The 20,129-nt window shown below is 41.5% G+C and overlaps 1 protein-coding gene across 10 annotated transcripts in view; it reads left to right on the top strand.

Annotated features, from left to right (window-relative positions):
- Positions 1 to 20,129, top strand: part of PHF21B (PHD finger protein 21B) — a 176,860-nt gene that overhangs the window by 137,167 nt on the left and 19,564 nt on the right. For 7 of the 10 annotated variants that reach the window (XR_014548627.1, XM_083615695.1, XM_083615696.1 and 4 more), the window contains 4 exons: positions 2,093 to 2,185; positions 10,126 to 10,479; positions 12,983 to 13,105; positions 18,826 to 18,877. Coding sequence is in view for 7 of the 10 variants with exons in the window: in XM_083615695.1 (XP_083471821.1) it covers positions 2,093 to 2,185; positions 10,126 to 10,479; positions 12,983 to 13,105; positions 18,826 to 18,877 (622 nt within the window). In the remaining 3 variants the exon portion in view is untranslated. Of the gene's footprint in view, positions 1 to 2,092; positions 2,186 to 10,125; positions 10,480 to 12,982; positions 13,106 to 16,237; positions 16,266 to 18,825; positions 18,878 to 20,129 lie in introns of all 10 variants that reach the window. The other 3 variants (XR_014548625.1, XR_014548626.1, XM_083615701.1) reach the window with 1 other exon arrangement.

The following is a 20,129-nucleotide window of genomic DNA, read 5'->3' as shown; positions in this document are numbered from 1 at the left end:
ATTTTGAAAGAAATATGAAAAAACTAAATCCCAGCACACAAACTAAATCTAGTTGGCCCAGAAAGCAGCAGCACAGCTTTTCTCTGGTACTAAACTTAAGGAACATCACACCGACATTAGAACTCTGCTAGGTATCAGTTGGGTTCCGCAAAACATTTAAAATACGGGTTTAAACCCAAAAAATAAACCCTAGACAACCTTGGAAATACCATAGGAAATGCCTCCTTTACACTTACGGTAAGTCTCACCCCTCACTGAGTTGAGATCCGTAAATGAGCCTCTGAAGTAAGACTAGCTTGATACTAGAAATAGAGCTTTGGGGGTAGTGGATCCTTTTTATGGAAATCTCCCTTGTGGGAAGAACACCAAGTCCACTCCATGGATTTTTTTTTTAAACCAACAACAGCCAGTAAATACTATTGTCTTCTGTCAGGTTTTGTTACCTACTTCAAGGTATTGTTCTAACCCCTCTGTGCTTACATTGTTTTCATCAGGGGCGAGTCCGAACGTGGCGCTGTGTAGGGCATCCCATGTCCCAGGTTTCATTGGTTCTCAACTCAAAATACTCTTAGGATTGGATCAAGCCCCTGAGTCCAGTCCAGTCCTAAATGGGGCCCACACACCCCATAATATTATCTGTATCACTGTCTACCTTTTCCCAAACTTACCTCGGTGGAGAATAAAACTAGAGAGGGCTTCAGAGCGCCACTCTTCTATCAAGGTGTGAAGATTTTATTATATAGAATCCAGATACTGTAGCCAAATTAAGGCAGGTAACATTAAAAATAAAGAGAACATGGGATTTCCACTTTTGCAGCATTTCATTGTTTCAACGTGGGCTTGCATTGCCTTTGAAAAATTTAAACCATCAAGCTTTAATATTAAGAGGCTGATAAACATTAAGCATGTATCGTTTGGTACTAAAAATTTCATAACTGAAGAATACCATAATTTGTTTTCATTCTCCTGAGAGGCAGCTACAGTACTCTGAACTTCTTCAGGGAAATAAATCGACAGTGTTTTCTGAAAGCGTAGGTGACAGGACTAATGATAGCTTCATTGGAAAACACAGCCAGCACTCCTAGTCCACAGATACTAAGAGAAATGAACTTGGCAGTACAATGAAGCTGTCTGGCTGTTCCTATCCCCTTCAGCTCCCCTTTTTTATTATTTTTGGCCTCTGTGTGTGTGTTTAACAAACAAGCAAAGCTTTTTCTGTTTTATAGAGCTAACCCGTGGATGCAACTCATGATAGAACAGTTTCTAGAGTTATGAGTTGTGCCAGATAAATGCAACATGGTATTGGGGAAAGGAGGCAACTGAAGAATAGATAGAGGAGATTTGATACATTTTCTGCTTTTTATTAAAACTATTAAATATTGGTAATTTCTTCTGATCAGATGTGAAACAAGGAAAGGTGGTATGTGTCTCTTAGGGTTGCAGTACACAAAATATTTATTATGTGGATATCACTTTTGTGTTCTGTGCCATTGCATTAGGTGAATTAACACAAGTCTGTTATGTTGTACAGTGGTATCTCGGTTTACAAACTTAATCAGTTCTGGAAGTCTGTTCTGAAACCAAAACCGTTCTTAAACCGAGGCGCACTTTCCCTAATGAGGCTTCCCGCCGCCAGTGCCCTTCCATGGTGTACGGTGGTACCTCGGGTTACATACACTTCAAGTTACAGATGCTTCAGGTTACAGACTCCGCTAACCCAGAAATAGTACCTCGGGTTAAGAACTTTGCTTCAGGATGAGAACAGAAATTGTGCAGTAGGAGGCCGCATTAGCTAAAGTGGTGCTTCAGGTTAAGAACAGTTTCAGGTTAAGAACGGACTTCCAGAACGAATTAAGTTCTTAACCCGAGGTACCACTGTATTTTTATTGCTGTGACCTTCCCTGGGATCACTTGATGATAAGGGTGGAATATAATAAAATAAATATCCTTTTTATGTTCCCAACAACCCTATGAAGCAGGCCAGACCCTGAGCAGCGGTAGCTGGCCCAAAGCTGCAGTGAGACGAAAACAGGCGTGCATGACAACTCTCTCTGGACCATTTCAAATCCTGAAAATTCATTTCTTCTGGCAGGCTTTGGGAACCATTGCAGCTGTGCCGATTACAGTTCCTCAGGTGAGCTCCTTGCAGAGGTTGGCAGGACAAAGACCAGCAGTGCTACCTCAGGTAAAAATACTGTTTCCGTGAATTGTCTGCTTTTATTCATGGGCTGTGTGTTCTCATATTCAGAGAGTAAATCATTTGTTTAGGTACCAGCAAGTCAACCCACTTAATCGTCCTGGTGGCCATACACCCAAGGAAGCAAGCGTCAAACACAAATAGTCCTAGCCATAATCACAAATAGTATCTCTCTGTGTGTGTATTAAAGCAAGAAAAGTGACTGAAAGCAAACAGGGGCCAACATCATCATCATCAACAACAACAAATGTACACAACAGGCTAGCACAACAAAAATAGAAGACTGAGTATGCTTTTAAACACAGAATGAAATAAAACCCATTTGTGCCATGGGTGGGGTGAATCTTAGAGAAGAATATCATTGATAAGCAGAGGGGGGTGGCAGAATGTTTTTCCTTATTGACGTATGTCATAAAATCAATCCAAACTTCTTCCAATCTTTTACATGGTCCCTTGGAAATATGTAACTGGTTGCTCAACTTTTCTAATAAACCAAGTTCCCAAATTTTGGAATACTAAAAAGAAATGCTGCTTCCTTTCAGATCTCTCCAGAAACAAGCCAATGCTAATAACATTCATCTGTCATTCTGGAGAGGTTTGGATTTAAGTGTGCGTGTGCCCCTGAAGAAAAATTGCTTGGTATGATTGTCAAGTATCTGAGAGGCCTGCGTCCAAGCCACTTGCCAGCTGAATTTTTCCATTGTTGCACTTGGGCCAGTAAGGGGTCTTTTGGTAAATCACTGCATTTTCCTAAACTTCTGGCGGTTGTAGAGTTGAGAATGGTCAGGCCTTCCTGACTGGAAAGCCATCACTTAAGCAGCAGTTCAGTTACTATTTAATAGAAATGGCCTTACTTTTGCATTTTCTCTGTAATATGGTTGTGTGACCATTGCATCCACCTTTTCAGTAATGCCTGTAACCGCTGGAGAAACACTATGTGCTTTTAATGCTCTGCATCCTGCCAACCTAGCAGTTCGAAAGCACATCAAAATGCAAGTAGATAAATAGGTACCACTCCAGTGGGGAGGTAGTCGCCGTTTCCGTGCGCTGCTCTGGTTCGCCAGAAGCGGCTTAGTCCTGCTGGCCACATGACCCGGAAGCTGTACGCCGGCTCCCTCGGCCAATAAAGCGAGATTAGCACCGCAACCCCAGAGTCGGCCACAACTGGACCTAGTGGTCAGGGGTCCCTTTACCTTTACCTTTTTTTATCGCTGCAGAGGCAGCAGCCGTCTGGGTTTTTGGTGCTTCTTTTTCTGACCTCCTCGCCCCTCCTGGGCACATTTCTCAGCAGTAAGGGATAGTCAGACAAGACAACAAAGAGGAGGGGGAAAGCCATAAGTGTTTCATGAGGCCTCATCCTGAAAGATGCAGGTTCAATGGCAGTTCCTTTTGTGAGATAGGCAGCCTGCCACAGGAGGATTTTCAGACCCCTTTGCCACGCTTACCTGAAAACGATGCAATTTGCCCTATGCAAAGCCATGGAGATTCACGGCCAAGCAATGTCCTGCTTAGGGCCTCTGCCTCATTCTGGGCTGCAGGGGAAGTTTGGGTGCATCTCTGCACACATGGCAGGAATGTAGCTCACAACTGTCAGCATAGGCTCCCCACAATTTCAAAAATGGTGGTGAGTGGTTCAGTGATGATCAGCGCATGGCAGGCTTTAAGAGCATCATTTCTCAACCTGTGAGTTGTGACCTGCCATAGGGTGACTGGCTTTATAAGTAAACCCAAATATTAATCCCTTAACTGCTATGATTGTTTGTTTGTTTATAAACTCACATCCAATATTTCATCATGCAGGCCTCAGAGCAGCTCATTTTAATAAAATATTGCAGAAATTTAAAACATAAATTAAAGCTACAAAATTTAGAATCTCGAGAATTTAAAAGAAGAATCAGTTGGTTCTGAAAATACCTTTGGTGGAGTTTTACTAGTATTCTACTAGCCATTTCTGCATTTATAGTTCCACTGCCACTCTTAAAACTGTGGCCACTTTTGCAGCAACTTGTGCAAATACATTGAAGGTTCAGCATAGGATCAGCTCCCTAATAGCCCCTTAGTTAGCAATGGCAAGGATTGTCAGAAGGAAATGTGGGTTGCAATTAAGGTTCAGTCTTTAGAGGAGGCTGTAAGATCTTCTGTAACAATTAGTTTTGGGTTGTAGAGCCTGTTTGTATGATAACGAGCAATTCCTTTTCATAAGATGTGAAGGGAAAATATTGTGGCTAATTAGATTCCAGTCATAACATTCAAGAGTCATACAAGAGGTACATTCTTTTAACATTCAGTTAGAAGTTTTGCGCTTGTATTCAAAAGACTTGGGTCTGGACCCTTTGTAGCAACCTGAGACATCTGCATCAGTGGTTATAAAAAGCCGGACTATTTCTGTTGTAGTGCGCTTCCTATGAGTTGCCTTGCTTTGAAAATTTAACATAGGCATCTCTTTGGAGTCTTTTGAGTAATTGGTAAAACTCAACCTCTTTAGAAAAGCTTTTATATCTTTGAGGACAGTGGATGACACTGATATTGATGTTACCTGGCTTTTTGGTTCTTACCTTGTTCTGTAGGTGTGATGTTTTGCTCTAATGTGTAGATTAAGCGTGCTCACCCCCATGAGAATATATAATAGGTTGATTTTGAAAAGATAGACATTCTAATGTAAATAGATGTTGTGATAAACCATGGCTTACCACGCATAAATGGATCTCATCCACTTTGTTCTTCCCTAATAGATCTGGGGTGAAACAAACCACAGTGCCTGATTTAGTGTTAATAAATCATGGTATGTACCCAAGTTTGTACGTTCATGGTTTGATCATGGTTTGTTTGAGTAAAACAAACCACAGTCTGTGGTTTAGACAGGATCATGAGTGCAGGATCATGGTCTCATTCCTCTGCATGCTAGAAGCCCAGATAGGTAGATTCACATAAAACCATTAACTATAGTTTACTGTGATGTGTGAATTGAGCCAATTCTCTGCAGCTATACAGCACATGCCCCTCCATAGAAACAAACAAACAAACAAACAAAAGCTCAGTTTAGGAAAGCTCTGCTTCGAATGTGCTCTTTCCCGCTGGGCATCAAAATATAGATATTGTTGAGATTTTGATCATTTTCAGCTTCTGAGGCATCAAAACAAATTGAGCTACAACATACTATGTTTGAAATCATTATATACATAAATTCAATAGAGGTTTGACATCTGTCATATACTAATGAAATGATACTTTGCTTTCTCCAGAAAAGCAAAACCCACACTAATTGCATTATGTTCAGCAGTTGTAAGAACACATTTCTATTTATTGCTGTCCCTTCTCTCCCAATCCTTACGATGCCCTCCTGGGGTATATACAGTGGCAGAGCTTCATGCTCCAGAGCTAGGGGCGGAGAGCAGGCGGGGACGGGGCTGGCACGCGCCACCCAAAGGGGCGTGGGGTGTGTCCTGGAGGCGTGGCGCGCTGCCTGCGGGGCCTAGGCACCCGGCATGGAGGGGCAGCCACGATGGAACCCCACTGGGATCATGCTGCCAGGGGTGGGGTGTGCTCCCCCCGCCCCCCTCTTCCTCCACCAGTGGGTATATAGGGTGCCACTTACCATATATACTCAAGTATAAGCCGACCTGAATATAAGCCGAGGCACCTAATTTTAGCACAAAAAACTGGGAAAACTTATTGACTCAAGTATAAGCTGGTTCACCACACCACAAACCTGGTGGTGGCGGCAACGGCAGAGGAAGAACAAGCAGCCCGAAAGGGCTCCTTTCTCGGTGCTCGTCCCTCCGCCGCCTCTGCCGCTGCCTGCCTCTGCCGCTCGCAAGAGCAGGCATAGGAGTCATGGTTGGGAGAGGCGCAGCGCAGCGGCTCCTGTGCCTGCCCTTGCGAGAGGTGGGCGGCGGCAGAGGGACGAGCAGCGAAAAAGGGCTGCTTTCGGGCCGCTCATCCCTCCACCGCTGCCGCCCGCCTCACTCGTGTATAAGCCAAGGGGGGCTTTTTCAGCATAAAAATGTACTGAAAATAGGAAGGAATGTACTTCCAATAGGAAGGAAGAATTTTGACGTGAAATTAGATGTTAGGAGCGAATCAGTGTGCAAACCCAAGGGCTCTTCATTTAATGCCCATCTGTGATTTGGCATCACATCTGAACTCAGCCTGAAAGTTGATGTCAGGTAAAATTTGGGTAAAATTGTATGATTGTATCGAAAACTAATAAAATTTATTATAAAAAAGAGAAAGTTGATGTTAGTAAGAAGTATTTAATAATATGAGAGGTTACCATATAACACAATTTTATCTAGGAATAAAATTTTGTTGGATTGCCAACTTTCTGTTATCAAAGTGTTTTGGACTTGTGCATGTTGCTGTAGATACAAGCTCTCTTGGTGTGTAAGGAATATTTGTCTGACCCCCTAATTGTTGCAAATAATTTGTTCCAGGAATGGTAATGGTTGGTGCTATGTACTTAACCTGTACTTTGTATTTTATCATCATCTAGCACATTTTTGCAGTATATACTGCTTAGCATTTTTTCTGTATTTTTTTTAAAATAAAAAACTCTAATCCTTTAATTGTCTGTTTTAATGCTTAATGTTTTGCTGGAGAATGTGGAGATTAAAGCAGTGTGTGGGATAATGGTTTCTTGTTCTATGTTCTGTCAGGGGTTCATTTCTTGTGGCCTGTAGGCAACTGTTTAATTGTTTCTTTAACTTGTGCATTGGGCACAGTTAGAAAGGCAGTATTATTTTTTATTTGTAAAAATGAATTAACTTCCACATTAAGTGAGTTTGAGATTAGGTTAGGGCAGAAGCCTGTGAGGGCTACGTAATTCTGCTGAGTTATCACAAGGGGGCAGAAAAGACCCAGTGTTGCCTTAGCTTAATCCTTCATTTTGAATAAGAACACTTAATTTGGCATTGTTTAACACTGGTATGAAATCATGCTATGTACATTTAGTATACAGTGGCACATGGTGAAATGCTGTGCATTAAAACAGGCTACAACAAAAGTAACTTTAAGTCAAACCTAATTGCAACGCTCACAGTGCTTTGCTATAAATGCAGCTTAATGCAGAATTAATTGTTCTATTATCTCTAATGGAATTTTAAATTCATACTATACTGCACCGAGGCAAGGAAGTCAAAGGTTAAGGCTTCCATGCTGACTACTGAGGGCAGGATTTGATTGTTTTGCACATTCCTGATATGTCACATTTAAACTGAACTCTGCCTTTGCTCTGCACTCAGCCAAGAATTTTTGCCATCAATTTTTGTTATTTATATAGTGCTGCTTTAAGAGAGTTTCACAAGCAGAAAAGACAGGCTCTTATCTCCAGGGATCTTGGAATCTACATGTTGGCAGTAGGGAAGACAGTCAAGCGAAGGAAGGGCAGAAAGGTATAGAGGTTTGAAGAGGGAGTCTTGTTTATTAAAAGGGCAACAGGAGAGAATAAGAAAAGTCATTTAAGAGAGGAGCTGTCCGGTGGCTTTGAACAGTAGAACTGTATGAGACAAAGTTGAGAGCACGGACATAGTGGGAGATAAAATAGGAAAAACTGTGGCAAGAACTTTGGTGGTAAGGATAACACAAAATTAATAAAGAATGACAGCCCGTGGATGCCACCATCTTTTTATTTTTACCATGCCAAAACCGTTTTTGGGCGATGGGTTACTGGAATCACCTACCTGCTGTAGCGTTAGGCCACTGCAAAAAGGCCCTCCAGCTGCATGGTGGCCTGGAACATCATCTTTTGCTTATTTTCTTCAAGCTTCAGCAGCTGAAAGCTGCTTTTGCTTGCTGAAATTCAAAGCCTTTGGGGTAATGACACGGACAGCTGTTTTCAATACCAGATTATTGGGAAATGACAGGGCTGAGAGCTTTATTCCCAAAGAATGGGAGTGCAAGAACTGACAAGTGCAATATGGCAGCTGGAATGGAAGGAATAGAAGTTGAGCTAACTATGTAACACATTAAATTATTTATGCTTAATCTTGAGGCGATGCTTAACACATTGTTAATTTAGAGCCATGTTGACAGGATGGCATTAATTACACCAGTAGAAGGTATCATATCATCAGAATGCTGTCCTTGGAGACCTTCATTTTAATGTCTCATTTGTAGAATGCAGGCTGCTGCTGCTGCTGCTACTGCTGCTGCTGCTGCTACTACTACTAGGCACATTCTCAAATTTTGGCAAAGTCCCCCCCCACCTTTTTCTGGAAGGCCATCTTGCATTAAAGACTCCTAACTCCAGCGGTCTCAGAAGTGGCTTGTAACTTGCAACAAATAAAAAGTGAAATCCAGCACCCATTTACTACACTTCAAACCGAAGCAATCTGCTTTTTGTCATAAACTCATAACATGCATAAAGGAAAGATCTTTGCTTAGTATCCTTGTGGCTTAAGGGGTGGGAGAAATCCTGCAGCTGATTTGTACATTCGTGAGGATCAAGTTTTAAATTCATTCCTAGACCATACAACTTTTAAGTGGCAGGAATGGGATACAATGTCTGGATGCTTCCCCAGGTGGAAAAATCTCAATGCATTAGCAGAACCTATCAGTGAGATAAATGCAATCTTCTCTTAGATATGTTGGTTTTCTGTGGGCAAGGAAACTCTCCTCTTCCCCGCAGTGAGGAACATTCAAATTGCTTGTAGGTCAAGGCAGGAGCAGAATTGGTGCTTTCAGGAGCAATACAAACTCAAGATCTGATGGGATGAGCAGAGTTTGGAATAGGTGTATTTCTGGCTGAGCATGGGGTCAGCCAGTGCCACGCCAGCTGAAGTCACTCATCCCAGCTCAGCCAGAGATACACTGGCATATGTCCTCCATCCCAGCTCAGCAGGAGCTAATCCCGCTCTGCCGAGGCTGGGGTAAGTCATGGACAGGGAGTATTCCAGTATAGTGGAGGGAGTGGGAAAGGGCAGGAAGAGACTTACCCCTATTCTAAACTCTGTTCAGCTTAATCATATGACCCAGTGAACACAGCAGAAATTGCACTGGCAGAAAGGGTGCTGTAAGTCAAACTATTTCAAAGGCTTGTTTTTCCTCTACCAGATTTGGGGGCTCAGCCAGCAGTACCCCTGCTTCTGAACGGAACTTGGGACAGGGGTAGATTATGCCAGAATAATTTGTCCCATAGTTTGGATTGCTGTGCCCGTGAGCGATTGGAGAGGATACTGCCTGAACCATAATCTCTAAAAACCAAACTGAATGTGACACAGAGTTCCCTGTCTTGCTTCGCTTTAGTAAGATTGCTGTGGTCAATAATAGCAGCGCCTAGGTGGGTGGGTGACTTGTTATTATTAAAATTTCTATATTGCCTTTCATCCGAAGATCACAGGGCAATTTACAATATAAAAACACAAAAAATACACACTATAATAGCAAAAGCAAACATAGGTTTAAAGGCCATAGATTGCTCTTCTCCCAGGCCTTTGGCTAATAAAACAATATTTTCGTCTGGCACCTAAAGCTATGTAATGCAGGCACCAGGTGAGCCTCCCTGGGAAGAGAGTCCCACAAGCAGGGTGCCAATGCAGAAAAGGTCCGCTCTCGTTGTGTTGCCACCCTCTGGACCTCTTACAGAGGAGGTACGTGAAGAAGGGCCTCAGATGACGATTGCAGGGGCCATGGGGAAAGGCAGTCCTTGAGATATTGCAGTCTTGAGCCGTTTAAGATTTTATCTGTCAAAACCAGCGCTTTGAATTGGGCCCGGAAACTATTTGGTAGGAGAAAAGCACAGCTGAAAGGGATAGAGCACTCCTCCCCAATTTCACTTCCTGAATCAAAGTAGTAACTCTGTGCTGCTGCTGCTTTGATATTAAAAACAACCACAACCACTGCCATGGGCCCAGATCACCTGCACTATTTCTTAGGGTTTTCTTCCCTATTCTTTTAAAACTGAATTGAACATTGTCTTTTCTTCCCTGCAGGTTAGGCCAAAGACCCTGATTCCAGACAGCCTCCCTATATCTCCATGCAGAGACCAACCTTCCAAACAACCTTCTGCGTTCCAAAAGGCAACTGTAGTCAGCATCAAAAACCCCACACCCGCCCTCCCCACTGCCAATAATACTGTTAGCCATGTACAGACACCCAACAGCCAATCGCAAAGTGTCACTGAGTCTACAACAACCGTGTCAGCGCCCCTGAGCACCACAGGTGTGGCCTATGCCATCATCTCCACACACCCCAACAATGCAGCTCCTATCAACACCAGTGCCACTGTTTCAGTGGTCAATGACGGCATTAAAGTGCAACCACTCCTCATCAGCGCTGACAGCAAGGTAAGTTTCATTATTGAACTGCCGTTCTTATTGCAGGTTTACTAACTGCATGAAGAACACAGGTCTGATATATTTAGCTGCATTTCAAAAACTATGCCGTTTCCCCACCACTCTTCTAGTGCAAGTACAGGAAGCTGTGTGAACTCTTCAGGAAACACATGGAAAATAATAGCTATTTAAATTATCCATGTACTAGTGCAGGATTGGATGTTTGTTTGGGAGACAAGATGATAGAAATATCAGAGACCAGCTCTATAGCCATAGGCTTGGCTATTTGGTTCAAATGTACAGGGTGTGATGCTGCTTTGTGGGCATGGTTCCTCTGTCAGCTCAAAATGCTGCAGGCACAATAGGCAGAATTCTTCCCGGGGTCTAGATACTAAACTTAGCCATTGCATCTCTTGTGCATCATCCTTAGTCCTTCTGTAGCTCCCTTACTTTATGTACCATATATTCCCTTATGACCTTAACTGCTATAATGTTTCTTCAGAGCTCACCATCTGAGTAACTCAGTTTTGTGTCAGTTTTCCAACACAAATGTGCCTTTCTCAAGCATTTTTCTCACCTCACCTTCCTTTTAGATTTCTCTTTCTCAATACCCTTCCTTCAGCCCAATTGCCCATGGTTTCATTCTTGCAATCTGGTCTCAGTATTCACCTTTCCCTTTGTGAAGTTTAATTTCAGCTAGTCTGACAGCTTTCCTTTCTGCATTTTAAGCTAGACTGCAAAGTATTTAGTTCTCTGAGCAGCAGAACATGCTGTACCTCAACATCAGTTCAGTCAATCAGTTGCACAATGTAGATTAATATATATATAACAACAGTATCTTTTTACACAAATTTCCCTTAGGTTGTTAACATAGAAAGTCAAACTTTTTAAATCAAACAATTAATTACTTCAGTATAATGGTTGATTTTCAGTATAATGGTTGATTTTCAACTTTACACTCCTGAAGGCAGCATCAAGTAAAAGTTTAAACCAGTGAAATCAAGTAAAACTATACAACAGTAAAACAATAACAATTTCTGTATTTCCCTCCAAGGGAATAGTGGCTGATTACCAGCGAGTGAAAATACTGTTCTGCCCTGTGGTGGGACCCCATAATCAGGCCTCCTCAATAAACCTTAGTTCTCTGACAGGTCCACATGGGTATATCCAAGACCCATGCCATTTAAGTGGAAGCGACTGGAGCTCGTGAGTGCCTCACTAGACAACCATCAGACTAACTTATTCTACATTAACGGAATGCTCTGAGTTGTCTTTGAGTGCAAACCCACGATGTACACATTGCAGTAGACAAGTCAAGAAGCTACCAAAGCAGCAAGGTCCTTCTCATCAGTGTGTGCAGCTGACATGCCAGCCAAAGTTGATGACACACACTCTTGGTCATAGGCACTACATGAGCTGGCTCCTAAGCTCTGCATCTTGGGTGACTTCCAGTGATGCCCATACACTTGTTGAATGGCAATTGGCTCGGGCAATGGAACTTCCAGTCTCTCTTCTTCCCTGTCCTGCCTCCTTCTCTGTGTGCCTCCAAAAATTTATCCAGAAGGTCTCTTAATTCTCCACAGCAGATTTTGGGAGTGTTTGGGGAGCTGGAGGAGGGTGGAGAGCAACGAGAAGCCCACTTGTAGCTTCATGTTACATTGGCTCTCAACCCTTGTTTTCCATATGGAATGTGATTGCATGTAGCCATCGTGTAAACATAGAATGTGTTCCACCTTTGCTAGATGGAGGCAGGGTTTTGGTTGCTTTTTTCACCCTCATCTAGTCCATTACTGACTGTTGCACTGGTGTCTGGTGGAAAGGAAAAACAGAGCAAAGTCCCGTCTTCCTGGTGGCACCCACCTCATCACTCTAGATGACCTCTCTTAGCAGTTTTTTCATACTTGGTATAGAAGGTCCTGTTAATGCTAGAGGAGTAATAATTGTCTTTCTCAAACAGAGATAAATTTGCACTCCTGTGTAGCTCTGCTGAACTCAGTGAGACTTGCTTCTGAGTAAACAAGCAAAGGATAAACTGAAATTGTGTTGTTGTTGTGGACCATGCCATGGAATTGTGTTATTGTGGACCAGGACATAATTAATAGGCTAGAAAAAGAGGGACCTGAGAGAGATTGAGATGCTAGATTTAAAAAGGAAACTTTTCTACCATTTCCTTTTGGAATATTAAAAATCAGGCTGGAGATCCCAGTTTTGGCAACTTCTGTGTTGCGGGGAGACCACGTGGACCACAATTCTGAGACGTGCCAAGCGATTGAATCAACTAGGTGTAAGTGAACAGTCTCTGAGAACGGTGTCTCTTTCGTTTATAATATTTGTAAAGATTCTGACAAGAGAGTCTCCAGATCGTAATATGCCAGCTGTATGATTTTATTGTCTCTGCAAGAAAGTAGTTGACAAAGGAGCCCTTTATTTGAAGATTCTGTTTCTCTGTTTGAAAAATTGAATCCCTTTCAGACTGTGGAGCAATCTTCTTTTCATTCACCCATTTGTTTTGCAGGTCATCATCATTCAGCCTCAAGTTCAAACCCAAACAGAGAATAAAGTGGAGACAAAGAAAGCTCCTGAAGAGTCAGCTCAGGGACCCCCTGCTACCAAAAAGAAAAAAGAGGAAAGTCCAGAGGTTAACAAAATCTTATTTTCTTTATAAACGTGATATTTCATATACATAGAGATGCTCACAGAAGTCTCCTCAGTCCAAAGGTTAAGCTGCTGCTTTTAGAGCATACATCCCCTTATTTACTGACTGGGGGGGGGGGGGAGCTGCAACATGCTTGCCTTAGTTTTATTTATAACTTTTGCAAAATACAGTTTGTTACAAGATCCACAAAATATGCCCAGAGCACTTTGTCCTTACTAGCCTTAGTTAAGTGTTATAGTTCTGTGTAATGAAAGTAATGAAAGTGCCCATTTGATCTGTGTTTATTTACATATTTGTGTAAAACACATTTTTAAAATCCAGTGTGATTAACAATAATAATAATATTCAAATAATTTGTAAAATCAACCTAAAACATGAATACAATAACATCTACAGAACCAGAGTAATGTGCAAGACTGAGTATTAATAATCAGAAAAAGTTTGGGCAAGCAAGTATCTTTTTAGCCAGTGCCTAAAATTAATTACGTTTCCGCTTCCCTCATTTTGGAGGGGCGGCTTTTTTGCAAGCCAGGTGTCTCCACAGAAAAGGTCGTCTGGGTTGCTGAGGACCTCTTCTGAAGACCTTAGTGCGTGGGCAGGCCTGTACAGGGACTTTTAAGGTGTTTTATGAACTTGTGCAGCACCAAGGAGAATTGGCTACAAAAAAGAATAAGCAATCAGTTTCTACTTACTGTATGACAAATGGTTCATGTCACACTCTTATCGTTATAAGAAGCAAGGGGAAGCAAGTGCAAGGATAAATGCGCTTCTTTTTCATTGTTCACTGAGAATTTTCTGTAATATTGATTATTTGCAAGCCATCTCGATGGATAAGACAAGGTTGGATGAATAGCTTGCAAATGCGGACAGGAGGGTAGGACCTGATTATTAACATAATAATAATATCAAGCTTTAAGTGACGCTTTAGGTCGGAGATGCGAAACCTGTGACTCCCCACCCCATGCCAGGTGTTACCAAACTGCAGTTCCCCTCAGTCCTGATCGTTGGCCAGACTAAGTGGGGCTGATGGGAGTTGGAGCCCAACAACATTTTGATGGCTATAGGTTCCCCATGCCTGCTTCCTGTGATGTAGCCAACGTGGCTGCATACATATAGACCTGGTGTTATAACTATTAATGCCACTTCCGTTTCCCTGCAAGATGTTCCATACACCTGATTTTTAGTGTAGAGTTCACTGCAAGCTAATAAGCTTGTGGCAAAACAATTCACCTGCTCTTAGAAAACAGACCTGTAGAACTTCTTGGAAATAATACTTTTAAAATTGCAGGTAGTAAATAGTAAAATGGGACCTAATGCTATGAGATATGCAAGAGCATTTCAGAGTACTCTAGAAGATAGTAGAATTGAACCCAATTGTCATTACTCAAGTTGAATAATATTAATAGCTGTCTTTGGAACATCGCCTAGACAGAACAGACTTGTGCTCATTTTTTCCTCTGTCAGCAAAAAATACTTTACACATAAGACTTGTCCATAAAATTGGGACGACTGCATTTGTTGTCCAACACCAACAATTTATTCTTATTTTTTTCATGGAACAGTAATAGCAGAAATGACTATAATACAGGATTTATTGCTTACCGTCTTGGGTAACTCTTTGTTCTTTATGTTCTTCTGATGGCAGTGGTGGCTGACCTGTGACCCTGCCAATGGCGTTGGCCTGCAGCGCTCATAATTCCTGACCATTGGCCCTGCTGGCTGATGGGAGTTGGACTAAAACAACATCTGAAGGGGCCACAGGTTAGCCACCCTGGTCTTGTGGATTGTAAACTCTGTTCTATTATTTTCATTATTAGTAAAAATTCTTAATAGATGATGCTCAGCACTGCATGAGCAGACACCGGGGTGATCATAGGATTGTAGAGTTGGAAGGGACCCTGAGGGTCATCTAGTCCAGCCCCCTGCAATGTAGGACTTTCAACTAAAGCATCCCTGACAGATGACCATCCAACCTTTGCTTAAAAATCTCCAAGATCCAAGGGAGCTCTTAATGTGAAAAGTATTCCTGCAACATAACTTCCCTTTCCTTCTGCCACCTCCCCAGATTTGCTGCAGAGGGTCCCCCAACTCTCTGGAGTAGTTTTTTTGGGGGCATGTGGGGAGGCTGCAGGATAGAGAAGGGGAAGCTGAGTTCCACCCTCAGACAATCACAGTAAAGTATTACCCAGTGTTTATCTAGAGCTTTATGGCTGTTCAAAACACTTCATTTAGTCCTCAAAGCAACCTTCCTTCAGATGGTTGCCTGCCTTCTTACATGCACAACCTTGCTGTTTCAGCACTTCTTCCAGTTTTTACATAGCCATTCGCTGTAGATTTATACCTCTTACAGGATACTGACACTGTTGCTGTTTTGAATGGCGCATCACTGGGCCCCTTCTCAACTGCTTCACTAAAGTAAAATATTGCATTTGGTGAAGAGTTATCAAATATAAAAGAGCACACAAAAGGACATGCCTCATGTAACGTGACTCACTTAATTTAAGTCCATTAGATATATGTAATATGCTCAGCCTTGATCTTCAGTCCACACTGGTACAGAGCCTCAACACCTCTTTTTTCTGCCCACAGCAGCTATTTTTTGCTGGCATCCAAGGCACTTTTCTCCATATCTGAATACTAGCACCTCACTTTTTAAAAAACCCAAAAATGCACTGCTTATATATCATTTCCCCTTGAGTTGATGTCAAATTCTACTTACATATGTATTTCAAAATGAACTGCCCCCGATATATTCTGTTACATGATTGCTTATCTGAACATTAAAAATCTCCAAGTCTTGAGCTTTGATTTCCTGTTATTTCTGTAAACAAAGCCACTGGGGGATGAGTTGTGTGGCTGTTCATCTTGAAAGAACTGGTTGTGTTAGAGAGATACAAGTTGTTCAGTGTGGGAGACCAGAGGATTTGCATAGTACTTATGCAATCATGGTATAAATGGAACCTCAACAAACAAACACAGCCAACCTACCCATCACATGTTGCCATAACGATGCTCATCTTCACCCACCTTTCTGAAAATCAGCCTTCCCCCTCATTGTAGTTTAAGTAAGTAAACCATTTCCCTCATATTTGCCTTTGTGTTTTTGATCCCTAGACCCCTTCAGTTCATTCACTCGCATCAGGTATGAGATGTATTTTTCACTGAGATGCCATTCTTTTTTGTGTGGATCACCAGTCTGTGTTGATTTAATAGTCATTTTAAAGAATACATATTTTCTGGCCTTGCATGAAATAGCATTCCAGGGTGTGGTTGGGAGACACAACTGGAGATTAAGAAGGTATTTTAATATCAGTTTTATTTTCAAATTAGTTTTTTATTCCTTTCTGCATATTAGAGTAGAACTGATGACTTAACAGGAACAGTTCTGCTAGAAGGACCATACGGTTATCAGGCAGTGCAGACTTGGGGCATAAGCATGAGGTCTGCTTCTGTCTTGCTTTCTTTGTGCACTAAAGAAAAAGTATGTAATATAAGGCTCTGGGTTAATTTATTTTGTTCTTTGGGTAAGCTTTAGTTGATTAACATGCATTTATGCAATTAGTGTAATTAGAACTAACTGTGTAATTAGTGTAAATGCATGTAACGACAACTAGAACATATAATTACAATGTGAAATGTTGTTGTCTTTTTTTTTAAAAAAAAATCCTTATTGAACTATGCAAAGAGAGAAGTACTGCAGATTCCTTAAGGCATTTATTGATATATTTAGTATGAACAGAATTCAGAAATATAGATCAAGAAAGCTTGGCATTCAAAAGCAAAAGAATAGGTAAGCAGTAACCTTGTTTGAAAACAGCAAAGCAGCTAATGTAGGAGTTTGAGTTGGATTTGGAGGAAGACGGTGGATCCAGGGCCTCGTAGGCATCCGCCCAGGGACTGTGGTATTGCAGCCCAAGTGCTAGGTGATCCTTTAATTGGTGTAATGAATGACATTTTTATTTAATTAGGTTGTTAAGTCTTCCTTTCCCCTTGAGTAGTGGAGGGCTAGGTCCAGACCGTAGGCTGGCTCCTCTTTGGCCATTGAGAAAGATGTGCCAGGCATGTTGGGTTCTGCTGCCCCTCCGTCAAGCAAAGAAAGTGCACAAGTGGTGCTTCCTTTTGCCCCTGACTTGCAGTATCAGGTCAGGGACAAAACCCCCACCACAAAAGACAGAGACAGGCAGACACTCTGCCAAGTGTCAGCTTTACCCCCACCTGAGTTTTTTTCTGTTGTGTCATTAACCTTCCATAGAAAAATCCTTCCTCATCTGTGCTTTAATCTCACTTTATTAAAGGCACGGTGACTTGATGCAGTCAATACAGAGAGGCAGTTCTTTGGGCAATGCATGTTTGCAGAAATAGATTTTCCATAAAGTTGGTTCAAGGCAGCAAATGTTCAGATTTTGCCATGGTTATAACACCATCCTGAGTCTTTTGATTTTTGCAAAAAAAAGGTCATAGCTCTTCACACATTAATCCATAGTCCAGAACCACAGGGTATGTTCTACTGAGTCACTGAGTGCAGGTTACAATTGTTTCTCCATCTTCATTAGATGGCTGGATCAATAGGTTGGTTGCCCTTAACTGGCTGCACATTTTGCTTTATAACTTTATTTTGAGGAGGGTTAGAGACTCATTCCTCCCCCTGCCCCCAAAATGAAAGCTCAGAATCCAGAGGTCTTGCAAGTACATTAGCACCTACCTCTCAGTGACCTCGGCCACCATCTTCTTTCCCCCTCATGGACCAGTTTGTGGCCATTCGCCAGTGTTGGAACTGGTGCTTATTCTATGTACTCTGGACATAGAACCAATTTCTTTGGTATACCTTCATATGAGACGTGAGCTGTAATGTCCAAAAACAGCAAGTCAAGTTCTTGCTTTCTGAGAAGGCTCATGTTGAACTTCACCAAAAGTGCTTGTCAATTATCCAGTGACATAAATGTCTAGACTCAGATTTTCATATTCCATTCTGCAATAGAGAATATGTAAAACAAGTCTCGCTAGGGTTGCCATATGTCCTCTTTTTCATGGGTAGAGTCGTCATAGCGATCCACAGTTAAAAGTAGAAATCAGCAAATGTGTCTTCTTGTTTGCTTTTCAAAATATGGCAACCCAACAGCTGGTGGTTGGGGTGAGGTCAGATTTTTGAATGCTCCTCTTAAATAAAAATCTCTCCACACTTAATTCAATAGGCAGCAGGTTATGCTTCAGCTTTTCTCCCTGATGTGCCAGTCTTTCATGTTTCTTCATGGGTTTTTTTTTTTAGGGGGGGGGGGTTAGAATTGTCACCCCTCACATCCAGTCTGAAGCAGTTACATTCCATTTGACTACTTCATTCTGTTACATGTATAGGCCAGACTCTGTCCACTGTAATTGGGATCAGACAGAGAGTTTATTTTCCATACTGCTCACTTTTAAACATAGAAACAGGAAACCAATGAAACCGTATGCACAAATGCAGTACAGTACAAATCAAACTTTCGCAAAAACAAAACTCTGGCCCACCTGCACAGGTTTGACTTCTTTGAGGAATTCATCTGAACATAGATGTTGTGGGTTTTTTTATAGAGGACTGAAGGTCCTGAGTTATTAAAGTGTTCATGCTGTTAGTCTTCAAATGGAGGAATTTGTAAAGCCCTATGGTGCAACTGGAGTTCTTTCAGCAGTAATCAAAGTAATGTATTTTTTTATTTCTTCTCTAGAAAATTGCCTTTATGGTAGCATTAGGCCTGGTTACGACAGAATACTTGGAAGGTAAGAACGCTTTTATTACTACAAAAATGTTTTCTGTTTTGGAGGGAAAGCAACTTCTCAATGAAGGTTGGAAACTTGGACTCTTTATTATTAAAAGTGGGGGGGGACGGGACTGGTCCTCATGAAGTAAAGTATTGTGTGTTCTTTGCCAGCTGAAGATCTTGCTCTGATGTTCAGTAATGTAACTTACATATACCAACAAAATGCCATGACTGGAATGTGTAGAGTATACTGCAAAGAGCTACAGCCAAGATATACTATATAACAAATCCAAGATGGCATTTCATGTGACCGATTTTTAAAAAATAAATAAATAGCATCCATGTGTGTCAGTCAAGATCAAGACTGTTGTAAAGGGGGCTTAATCCTTTCCCCTCATACCATGATCTCAATGATACTCATTTCTCAAAGCTTCATCGGGACCATAACACAAGAAAAAGGGTGACCATTGTGATCTCGTCCCATGCTGGTGATTAAATATCCACCTCTGTCACATACTCAGCATATTGTGTAACTTCTCTTTTAAAATATCACTTACATTTTCTAGAATGTGAAGAAGCTGGGGTAATAGAGCACTTCAGAATGCAGTCATATCTTTTGTGAGGATCCCCTCCTATTGGTCTTGCTGTTTGTTTGTTTGTTTGTTTGTTTGTTTGTTTGTTTGTTTTCCCCAGAAAGGCTCAGAACTTTATAGCTGCATTTTGGAAAATGATTTCATGCCTTGATGAATGGAAATCTAAAAGCAGTTTACAGAAAGTTCTAAGTCATCAGCATCCCTAATCCTTTAATGGCAAGAGATTGAAATGGAACTTACAAAGCAACAGTTTTACCAAGAGGCTTGCGTAATACAAATCATGTAGATAATAATCCCACAACTTGCCCGTCTAATCTTTTTTTATGTCAGGAAAGTAAGAATAATAATTTAAAGCTTGAGCACCTCTGAATAATATCACTGACTATTGCTACATTGAAAATACCAGCAATCATCCAGGACAATTTTTCTCTTCTGCCAGTAGTTTATTAAGATGTTTCAGTATCAATAACAATAAATAGGAATGGGAATGGATATGGATTTTAAATATAACATTAGAACAAAGATGTTTTTTAAAATATATTCTTCCTTTAGGAGATACAAAACTATCTGGAAGTAAAGAGGCGTCTAAACTGGTTACTAGAGGGGTTGCTTTAAATGGGCAGGAGTCAGATTATCAGGTCACAGCAATTGTGGCCAAAACTCCATATGCCTTTAAAT

The sequence above is a fragment of the Podarcis filfolensis genome, assembly GCF_964270895.1.
Source record: "Podarcis filfolensis genome assembly, chromosome: 5".
NCBI classification, from domain to species: Eukaryota; Metazoa; Chordata; class Lepidosauria; order Squamata; family Lacertidae; genus Podarcis; species Podarcis filfolensis.
Note: the sequence above shows the minus strand (reverse complement) of the source record. Positions and strands in the feature narration are given on the sequence as shown.